At 46.2% G+C, this 11,488-nt stretch overlaps 1 protein-coding gene across 1 annotated transcript; it reads right to left on the bottom strand.

The window, feature by feature from the left end:
• Positions 1 to 4,181: 4,181 nt before the first annotated feature.
• mrps24 (mitochondrial ribosomal protein S24) lies at positions 4,182 to 10,936 on the bottom strand. The gene is made up of 4 exons (XM_033013956.1): positions 10,837 to 10,936; positions 7,745 to 7,807; positions 5,550 to 5,661; positions 4,182 to 4,862 (listed from the first exon to the last, which is right to left on the bottom strand). The coding sequence occupies exons 1-4, from the start codon at positions 10,927 to 10,929 to the stop codon at positions 4,579 to 4,581; spliced, it is 552 nt and encodes a 183-aa protein (XP_032869847.1). The 5' UTR covers positions 10,930 to 10,936; the 3' UTR covers positions 4,182 to 4,578.
• Positions 10,937 to 11,488: the final 552 nt, after the last annotated feature.

The following is an 11,488-nucleotide window of genomic DNA, read 5'->3' as shown; positions in this document are numbered from 1 at the left end:
AAGTGGCATCTGAGCCAGACTGGGCGAGGATGGCAGATATTTAATTCCAAATTGATTGATTTACTTGGTCATAATTTGGTCACATTTATACTCCCCAGCAGCCAAGGCCAAACAAAGTCTTCTAGTTGGATCTGTTTTATTTTTCAGCACCATGGTTGGATGTATACGCTCAATGAATATAGAAACATTAATGGATAAAAGCCATGATTTTTTTAATTGAATATAGTTTATTATTTTGACTTTATCTTCCAGTTTGGTGTCATGACTTGTAATAGAAAGCAGTTATATTGTGATTCTGGTTCATCGTCTTTGATTAAACAGAACGCTATTTTGCTTTATAACACCACATGTGTTTACATGGACAAACTATAAGGCGCTCCATTCCATTCTATGCTGAGTAATGGACCTTGCAATTTGTTCATTTATTGAGCCCATTCACCCCCTTGCCTACCTGTGTGGCCACTTTGTGAAATGTGCACTTGTACTTTGTAGGAAGGAACTGCAGATGCTGGCTTACACCGAAGATAGATACAAAATCATCACGGGCAGCATCTCTGGATAGAAGGAATAGGTGCCGTTTCGGGTCAAGACCCTTCAGTCTATGTAATTGTACTCCTAAGTCCCTCTGTTCTGCAATACTCTCCAGGGCCTTACAGTTTACACTATAAATCTTGCTCTGGTTTAACTTACCAAAATGCAATGCCTCACACTTGTCTGAGTTAAATTCCATCTGTGACGCCATGGACCATTTCCCCTGTTCGTCTGGATCCTGTTGTTTAGAGATTCTTCTTTACTGAATAAAATAAATTTTCCATGTATCGGATCAGTTGGATCTACAAGTGAACCAAAGCGTTTCACTGTTCCTCAGTGCATGTGACAATAAACTAAACTCTCACTATACCACTGATGTTGTCGTCTGAAAGCTTCCCAACCCTGCCACGTGCTTTGTCATCGCATTCATTACTATAGATGACAACAGTGGGCCCAGCAGCTCTCTCTGTGGCACCTCACTGGTCCCTGGCCCCCGATCTGAATAACAACCCTGTATCAGCCCCCTCTGACTCCCACCACAAAGCCAATTTTGTATCTGGCCCTGTATTCCAATGATCTAAACTTCTGGATCAGACGACCACACAGGACCTTGTCAAAGGCCTTGCTAAAGTCCACGGACACAGTGTCTACTGTCTAGCCCTTATTTAACATCTCTTCAAAAAAGAAAATCTGATGTGAAACATGACTTCCCATGGTCAAGGCCATGCTGACTATCCCTCATCCCTATTCTCATTCCTTACCTTTCCAAATGCTGGTAGATACCTTGGCAGCCCTTCCAATAACTTCCCACTCATCTTTCTCTCACTAGACTGTAGTTTCCTGCCATGAAGATCCCAGAGTGCTGTAGGGGGTAACGGCCAGAACAGACCCCCGCGGCCGTACGCAAGAGGCGGTGGACCGCGGCCTGCAGGGTTAAGCTGCCGAGCTAACCCGACCCCTGCTCGGAGAACCCAGCGAACCACGGTCTGGAAGGACGAGCCCACCGAGCTTACCTCAGCTCATCCCCCAGAGACCAGGAAGATGGAGTCGGCGAGGAGCAGGGCCGGTAGGAGAGGGAACTGGGGTCAGGCCTACCTCGTCCTCGTGGGCGGCTGCAGGAGGCTCCTACCCCCCCCCCCCCCCCCCGGGGAACACAGGTGGCCGGGCGAGGAGAGGGACGTCGGTTCGCTGGTTGACCCACACGTTCCAAGGGTAGAAAACGGCTGGAGGCCCCGCAGCAGCCTGGGGGCTCGCCTGGAACATTAGAGCATGGACTGGACACTGAAAATGGTGCCCCTTGCACGCGGGATCAGTGGACTATTGCTGTGTAATTTGTTCATCGGGGATGCACGTGTGGATGGCAATACTCCACTGGACTAACTTATTAGTTATTGTTCTTGCAGCCCATCTTAAATAAAGACTGCACATTACCTCCCATCTAGTCTTTTCATATCTCATCCAAGGCAAAAGATGCAGTCATATCCGCCAGGGCCTGTGAAATCTTTTCCCGAGCTTTCCATTATGCCCTAGCATAGAATCCCTGGTGGTTTTAGCATAGTCACAGGCAGCATCTCTGGAGAGAAGGGATGGTTGAAATTTTGGGTCGAGACCCTTCTTGGTAAGATTCAATGAGGTCCCCCCCCCCCCTCCCCTCATCCTTCTAAACTGCAGCCAGTACTGGCCCAGTGCTGTCAAACACTCATCATGTTAACCCACTCATTCCTGGGATCATCCTCGTGAACCACCAACTGCAATGCCAGCAATTCCTTCCTCAGATATGGGGCCCAGAGCAGCTCACAAGACTCCAAATGTGGTCTGATCAGTACATTAAAGCCACAGCATTACATCCCTGTTTTTATATTCTAGTCCTCTCAAATTAAATGCCAATATTGCATGTGCCTTTCTTACTACCAATTCAAATTGCAAATTCGTCCTTTGGGAATCTTGCGCTCCCAAGTCCCTTTGCTGTCTGAATCCTCTCCCCATTTAGAAAATAGTGTACTTACAAGTTATTTTTTGGGGGCTTGTGGCACAAGTGCAGGAATGGTTCAATGTTTGCACCCTGGCTAGATTACCTTTTGTCAGGATCTTTTCCCTGTCTCGAGAGAGGCAAGTTTGGAAAATTTAGAATTATTTAAGTAGCTGTATTTAAAATTCCTCTGCAATCATGGTAAGATTTAAAGTTGAGTTGCTAGATCAATAGTGTGTACAGGAAGGAACTGCAGATGCTGGTTTACACCATAGACACAAAGTGCTGGAGTAACTCAGTGGGTCAGACAGCATCTCTGGAGAAAAGGAAAAGGTTTCCGGTCGAGACCTTCAGGAATGACTGGGTTAACATATGAGCGTTTGGAGGCACTGGGCCTCTGTTCACTGAAGTTTAGAAGGATGAGGAGGGACCTCATTGAAACTTGCCAAATAGTAAAAAGCCTGGATGGGGAGAGGATATTTCCATTAGTGGGAGTCTAGGTCATAGCCTCAGAATAGCACAGTGGCACAACACTAGAGTTGCTGCCTTACACGGTTGGAGACTCTGGTTCGATCCCAACTGCGGGTGCTGTCTGTATCGAGTTTGTGCATTATCCCCGTGGGTTTTCTCCGATATCTTCGGTTTCCTCCCACACTCCAAAGACGTACAGGTATGTAGGTTAATTGGATTGGTATATTTGTAAATTGTTCCCAGTGTGTGTAGGATAGTGTTAATGTGCAGGGATCGCTGGTCAGCGAGGACTCGGTGGGCCGAAGGGCCTGTTTCCGCACTGTATCTCTGAACTAAACTAAATAAAAGGCTGTTCCTTCAGTAAGGAGATGAGGAAGAATTTCAATAGTCAGAGGGTGGTGAATCTGTGGAATTCACTGCCACAGATAACTATGGAAATCAAGTCAATGGATATTTTTAAGGCAGAGATAGATTCTTGATCAGTACGGGTGTCAGAGGTTATGGGGAGAAGGCAGGAGAATGGGGTTAAGAGGGAGAGATAGATCAGCCATGACTGAATGGTGAAGTAGACTTGATGGGCCGACAGGTCTAATTCTGCTATCACATGACCTTATATAGAGGCAGGGTAGGGGGCACTGGCGATGGGTTTCTGGAGCCAATAGGGCAGGGGGCCAACAGAGTTGGGGAACCACTGATCTAGACTATCATCATCTTCCAGCTTCATGGTGGGAAGTGGGACATTGGATGTGCAAACTCCTACTTTTCCCCTCAGGGTGGAGTCTTCAGTAAGAGATAACTGGATCGTTTGGTCATCTACTGCCTTTGTGTTTGTGGCTTAATGTGTAGGAAGGAACTGCAGATGCTGGTTTCTTAGATAGACCGAAGAAAGACACAAAATGCTGGAGTAACTCAGCGGGACAGGCAGCATCTGTGGAGAGAAGGAATGGGTGAGGGTCCTGACTCGCAACGTCACCCATTCAATCCATCCAGAGATGCTGCCTGTCGCGGTGAGTTACTCCAGCATTTGGTGTCTATCGTCATGTCTTAATCTTCCACCGTGGATTGTAATGTAAGCTGACGATGTGTATGTGACTTGACACTGGCAATCACATGCCCTATGATGATGTTTGTAATGGAGTGGCTTCAACAAGGCAACTAAAAGGCCATAAATCAGAGAAGGTACATAAGAAAACTTGAAAGTATTTCAGCAGTCTGTTCAGGATCCAAGCTGTCAAGTAGGGCAGATGTTTATTTAAAAAAAAACAAATCGAGCAATACACTCATTCAATATTTCATCAATAATTGTTCAGTCCAGTTTATCGTGGAAACAGACCCTTCGGCCCACTGAGTCCACACTGACCAGCGATCCCCGCGCACTAACACTATCCTACACACACTGGGGATTATTTCCATTTACACCTACAAACCTGTATGTCTTTGGAGTGTTGGAGGAAACCGGAGCACCCGAGAGAAACCCCACGCAGGTCACGTGGAGAACATGCAAACTCCGTACAGACAGCACCCGCAGTCAGGATCGAACCCGGGTCTCTGGTGCTGCAGGGCAGCAACTCTACTGCTGCACCACCGTGCCACCACTGTGCATTGTGTCAGATATACTTGTACACAACCTTCTTCTCCACTGTCTGCACTTCCATCTTGACGGGGCATTTGTACAGGTGGGACAGCAGACTCTCTGTGTAGCCGATTAGGAAATAGAACTTCTGTGGTGGAAGCTTCTGAATAAAGATGGCACAGATGATGATAGTGTTTGCTCTTCTCTTCAGCACCAGCTCATTGGCCAGACACCCGTGGAAAGTCCCGTAAATAAACTTGCGGATGAAGACATCTTCAATGGTGCGCTCTGCGGCCCCGCCTTCACCATCCAGGTTGCCTGAGGATGCCAAAGATGCATTTAACATGCAGCGCAAATATGGCTCAGACCTCAACAGCACCACCCACAGGTAGACAGACATATTGCCGTCTCTCCTGTCAGCTATTGGGTCCATGCAGCATTAAGTGTAACGCCTTTTAAAATATTTTAAAGCAGGACAATTAAACAGCACTGAAGAATAACTCTCTCAATCTTATGCTGCTGTGCAATAACAATCTTGCAGTGGGAAGGTGGATCACCGGGCAGATATTTAAGGAGAAATATCATTAATCTTGGCAAAGGTATGTTCTGAAGAGTAAGGGATCTGAAGGAAGGATGCACCATCTGTGGCTGACTAGAAACATAGCAAATAGGTGCAGGAGGAGGCCATTCGAGCCAGCACCACCATTCATTGTGACCATCCACAATCAGTAACCCGTGCCCATCTTCTCCCCATACCCCTTGATTCCGTTAGCCCCCAAGAGCTCTATCTAACTCTCTTTTAAATTCACTCAGTGAATCGGCCTCCACTGCCTTCTGTGGCAGAGAATTCCACAGATTCATAACTCTCCGGGTGGAAACGTTTTTTCTCATCTCGGTTTTAAAGGACCAGAGATGTCGCCTGTTCCTTTTCTCCAGAGATGCTGCCCGACTCGCTGAGTTACTCCAGCTTTTTGTGTCTCTTCAAAAGAAAAATATGTCACTTACTGGTGTGCTGGGACAGCCATCCTTTCCTGTGGGCGATGTGGTGAGGCGGATGTGCCTGCTCGTACGTGACTGGCTTGTCACCTTTGGCCACGCGGACTCTGGCTGCTCGGTTCTAGAAACAAGATGGCCGTGATTTAGTGCCTGTGCCTTGTTACACTGAGGCAGCGGAGTCACTTTACAGCCTCCACTCAAAACGTGGTAATACAGCAGGATATTATTCCCAAGATAGACACAAAGCTGGAGCAACTCCGCATCTCTGGAGAGAAGGAATGGGTGACGTTTGAGGTCGAGACCCTTCTTCGTCTGTAGAAGGGTCTCGACATGAAACGTCACCCATTCCTTCTCTCCAGAGATGTTGCCGGTCCCGCTGAATTACTCCAGCTTTTTGTGTCTGTCTTCGGTTTAAACCAGCATCTGCAGTTCCTTCTTACACAAGATATTATTCGTTCCCTGCTTAACCAAATCACCCCAGAGCTCTACCATCCGCAATAACTCAAATGTCACGAGGTGAGGAGCAACAACCCTCACGTTTAGTTTATTGTCACGTGTACCGAGGTACAGTGAAAAGCTTTTTGTTGCATGTTAACCAGCCAGAGGAAAGACCATACATGATTACAATCGTAGCAGTATGAAATAAATAACGTTTAGTGCAAAATAAAGTGCAGTAAAGACCAATTAAACATAGTCCGAGGGTCTCCAATTAGGTCGATAGTATCTCAGGTCTGCTATTGTTGGTGAGAGGACGGTTCAGTTGCCTGATAATAGTTGGGAAGAAACTGTCCCTGAATCTGGAGGTGTGCGTTTTCACACTTCTATACCTTTTGCCCGGAGGGAGAGGGAAGAAGAGGGAGTGGCCGGGGTGCGACTCGTCCTTGATGATGCTGCTGGCCTTGCCGAGGCAGCGTGAGGTGTAGATGGAGTCAATGAATGGGAGATTGGTTTGGGTGACCGTCTGGGCTACGTACACAATTTTCTGCAATTTCTTGTGGTCTTGGATGGTGTTGTTCCCAAACCAAGCTGTGATGAATCCCGATAAAATATACCAGAAAATATATGTATACCAGATGACTGACTTTAAACACAAGATTTATGCAGGGTTTTGGCTAATTGTGCCAATTATAATTTCTAGAATGCAAATGGACAATTAATTCTATCAGAATTCATTATTTGGAATTAGAATCATGGAATCTTACCTCAAGAGGCCATTCAGCCCACAACACCCATACTAGCTCTTTTAAATAGTCAAATGGTTTAGTTAGCTGCAGACTTTCACCTGAAGTGAGTTAGCTTGTGAGGTTATCTGAAATGATGCTTGCAGAAAGGCATCATGGAATCTGATCTCCTATTGTCATTGTTAAATGTCCCACGTTTTAATGACTGTCAAAAAAATGTTTGATCAACTTCCCGAAATTCTGCTGATTACTTTTGAAAATATAACTTTGGTTAACTATCCCAGACTGAGCTATAGGGAGAGATCGGGCAGGCTAGGACTTTATCCCTTGGAGCGCAGGAGGATGACTGATGATCTTATACAGATCATGAGGAGGATAGATTGTGTTCTTCACATTGTGTTTTTGATTTTTGTCTTTGGATCGAATTCTGTCTTTAATTTGTGTATTGGTGATGTCTTTATTATTTATTTTATTCCAATTATATGTTTTTTTACTCTTGTTAATTTTCTGTAAGGTGTCCTTGAGACTTTTGAAAGGCGCCCACAAATAAAATGTATTATTATTATTATTATAGAGTAAATGCACAGAGTCTTTTACCCAGAGTAGGGGAATTAAGAAGCAGAAGACATAGGTGAGAGGGGAAAGATTTGACAGGAATCTGAGGGGCAACCTTTTCCAGAAGGTAATGTGTCTATGGAACGACTGCCAGGGAAGGTAGGTGAGCCCGTTTCTATAAGAGCACATTTGGACAGGTACATGGATAAGAAAGGTTTAGAGGGATATGGGCCAATTGCAGTCAGGGCATCTTGGTCAGCGTGGGCAAGATGGGACGAAGGGCCTGCTATCACACTGTATGATTCTATGATGACATTTTTATTTATGCCACCCCAACCTTCCCAAATGGTAAATGTTCCCCAACTGCTTAAAATTCCATCTGTTGTTTTGGATCAGTGAGTCAATTCAGGTCAATCTCTAACCAGATTAGAGGATTGGTCATAACACTTGATAATACTTGTCCTCTACCTTCAGACACGGTGCTGTTGTCTGCATATTTCTCCTCCACGCACATTGCCAAAGTGATACAACCTGTAATGCAAGGGTTCAGTTTGAGCAACTTCAGTCGGCATGGTTTTGAATCAAATGCTTTGTACATGCTTAAATGACACCATTAACTTGCTTATTATTCTCAGTAACGCACTCTGTACTGTAAATTACTATTAAAATACAAAGTACAAGCTGTAAATAGGCGCTCAACTAAGAAACCCAAGCACAAAGCAAAGTACTATCTAAACTGAATATACCACACTTATGCTCAGGACAACAACCTGCTCCATATGCAATAAACAGCTACAAGCACATTTAAATAAACTATATCATTGGGTTATCAAGTGTGCACTTGATAATTGTAAACTGATTATTTAAACACCTTCCCATCCATGCACACGGCCCAGCTCACGTTATTAACATGCAAGAACAACGGGCAGGAGAGGAGAGGAGCACCTGATAGGACCTTAGACTGATCTGTACAGGAGGCAGCCCACCCTGCTAGTGTTGGCTCTTGATAAGCATCTCCCTGCACTTTCCCCTCAGTACTGTAAAACCTTTGTCCTCAAGAATGTGTCCAATTTCCTTCCCATCTGCCAGGAAGTGTATTCCAGGCAATAACAACTCACTAGATGCGTGGGAAATTGTGTCTCGGGGATTGGATTGAATTATGTTGCAAATCACCTTCTCCCCCCTCATCTACCATCTATTTATTTGCCAGACTTTTTCCCAACCTTCCCCCCCCCCCAATCTCTCTTCCAGCTTTCTCCCCCCCTTACTACAACCAGCTTGAAGAAGGGTCCCGACCCGAAATGTCACCTGTCCATGATCTCCAAGGATGTTACTGCTGAGTTACTCCAGCACTTTGTGACTTTTCTTTGCAGCTTAGATGGACGTCTTGGTCGGCCTATGCCCTATAAAGAACGTTAATGAAAGACAACTCTCTTCAGCTACTCCAGCCTGTCTACCTCTGGAAGCAGTCTGCTCTTCCATTAAAACCATTTCATGACATTTAAACATCTTTCTTGTTAACCATTTTTGACCCTAGAACAAATTTCTTGTTAATAGAAAATCCCAATGTCCTCCAGTGTAACTCTGTGACTTTCTTTCTCGTTATCATAGTACCATCTCTATAAAGGTGGCAACACAAGACAGCAAATGCTGCAATCTGCAGCAAAATAAAACGCAGCGCTGGGGGAACTAAGGTCTCAACCATTCCTTTGCCTCCTCAGATCAGCCGTCATAGATCTACTGTCATCTATGTCCCCATTTAAACACATTGGATACAGTTTTTTATAAAAGCCTGTTCACTTTATCTATACAGAGCTAAAGTTTCAGAAGAGTCCTGACCCAAAAAGGTCACCTATCAATGCTCCCCAGAGATGCTGCCTGACCCGCTGAGTTACTCCAACACTTTGTGAGGTAAGATTTCTCTACTTTTGTGCTAGTTTGTGTTCTAAAGACAACCAATGCAAAGGGACAGGACGGCGAGGGGGGGGGGGATGCGATGGGAAAGTGGGAAGAGAGAGAGTAAAAAAATGGTGGCATAGCCAATGAGGGAACATGAAATTTTAGACAGGATAAAGATAGCAAGTCTATCTTTAGTGTAGCACTTTTGAAGGAGGATGAATTGCCAAGCCTCCGAAATACATCCCTGTTTGCACAGAGATGTTGGAATCTTGAGGAAAAGGCAAACTCGGTTTTGCATCACAGATGCTGCCTGACCCGCCGAGTTCTTCCAGCAGTAGAAAGAAGACACAAGGAACTGCAGATGCTGGAGGAACTCAGTGAGTGTGACAGCATCTGTAGAGGGTAGACAAAATTGCTGGAGAAACTCAGCAGGTGCAGCAGCATCTACGGAGCAAAGGAAATAGGCAATGTTTCGGCTTGAAACGTTGCCCATTTCCTTCACTCCATAGATGCTGCTGCACCCGCTGAGTTTCCCCAGCACTTTTATCTACCTTTGATTTTCCAGCATCTACAGTTCCTTCTTAAACAGCATCTGTAGAGGGAATGGATAGGCAGCGTTTCGGGTCAGGACCCTTGTACAGATTTATGTTAACCATGCAGGGATACAATACTCTCTGCCTTCATTTTAAGAAGATGGAGGTGTGAGTGTTTCAGCAAAAATTCTTGAAATCTTGGTAGTACGTGGTCGAGAGTTGGAGGAACTCAGTGGGTCAGGCAGCATTAGTGGGGAGAAATGGACAGGCGACGTCTCGGGTCGAGACCCTCCTTCAGACTGCAGACTTGCTCTAGCATCCTCGGCTTTATCTTCAAGAACATAGAAATATAGACAATAGGTGCAGGTATAGGCCATTCGGCCCTTCGAGCCAGCACCGCCATTCAATGTGATCATGGCTGATCATCCAACTCAGTATCCTGTACCTGCCTTTTCTCCATACCCCCTGATCCTTTTAGCCACAAGGGCCACATCTAACTCCCTCTTAAATATAGCCAATGAACTGTGGCCTCAACTACCTTCTGTGGCAGAAAATTCCACAGATTCACCACTCTCTGTGTGAAAAATGTTTTCCTCATCTCGGTCCTAAAAGATTTCCCCCTTATCCTTAAACTGTGACCCCCTTGTTCTGGACTTCCCCAACATCGGGAACAATTTTCCTGCATCTAGCCTGTCCAACCCCTTAAGAATGTTGTAAGTTACTATAAGATCCCCCCTCAATCTTCTAAAATGTAGCGAGTACAAGCCGAGTCTATCCAGTCTTTCTTCATATGAAAGTCCTGACATCCCAGGAATCAGTCTGGTGAACCTGGTGAAGAAAGGTTGCGACCCGAGACACCGCCTGCTCAGTTCCTCCAGCACTGTGTGTGTTTTACTCCAGATCCCAGCCCCACAGCTGCTGGTGTTGGCGACACTGACTCCTGCACATATTCTCTCTGTCTTTGTTAGTGGCAGCGGCGGCGCCTTCAGCGGCCTCTGTATCCGTGGGAGGCCGAGGCCCCGAGAACCCGCCCAGGATTAGACACTTCCCACCGATGTCCAAAGCCCAGGGTGAGATGTGGATGTAGATGTGGATGTGGACGGGGACGGGGACAGAATCCGCGCTTACCCGCCGCCGGCAGCCGCTGCTCGTCACCATGGGCGCCGCCATGTTGGAACCGCGCGGGGTTGTGGGAAGGGGGCGGGCGCTCCGAGTCGACATGACGTCACTCCACACGACGTCACCGCGTTGATCGACAGCCGGCCCATTGTTGCAAGCCCCGCCCACTGTCCAGGGACCTGCACCTCATCAGGTCCACGTGCTTGTCTGCGTAGCTTTGTGGCACCAACACATTCTAACCTGGTCCTCCTTCATGTAGAACAAGATCATAAGTGACAGGAGCAGAATTAGGCCGTTCGGCCCATCATGTCCACTGCTGCATTCAATCACTGATCTGTCTCTCCCTCCTAACCCCATTCTCCTACTTTCTCCCCATAACAATAGTTGCAGGAGTAGGCCATTCGGCCCTTCGAGCCAGCACCGCCATTCACTGATTAAGGCTGATCACCTACAATCAATACCCCATATCCCCTGACTCCGCTATCTTTAAGAGTTCTATCTAACTCTTTTGAAAGCATCCAGAGAATAACCTCTGATACCCATACTAATCAAGAATCTATCTAGCCCTGCCTTAAAAATATCCACTGACTTGGCCTCCACAGCCTTCTGTGGCAAAGAATTCCACAGATTCACCACCCTCTGACTAAAGAAATTTCTCCTC

Source organism: Amblyraja radiata, chromosome 39 (assembly GCF_010909765.2).
Source record: "Amblyraja radiata isolate CabotCenter1 chromosome 39, sAmbRad1.1.pri, whole genome shotgun sequence".
Classification (NCBI taxonomy): Eukaryota; Metazoa; Chordata; class Chondrichthyes; order Rajiformes; family Rajidae; genus Amblyraja; species Amblyraja radiata.
The sequence above is the reverse complement of the archived record's forward strand: the minus strand, read 5'-3'. Positions and strand labels throughout refer to the sequence as shown.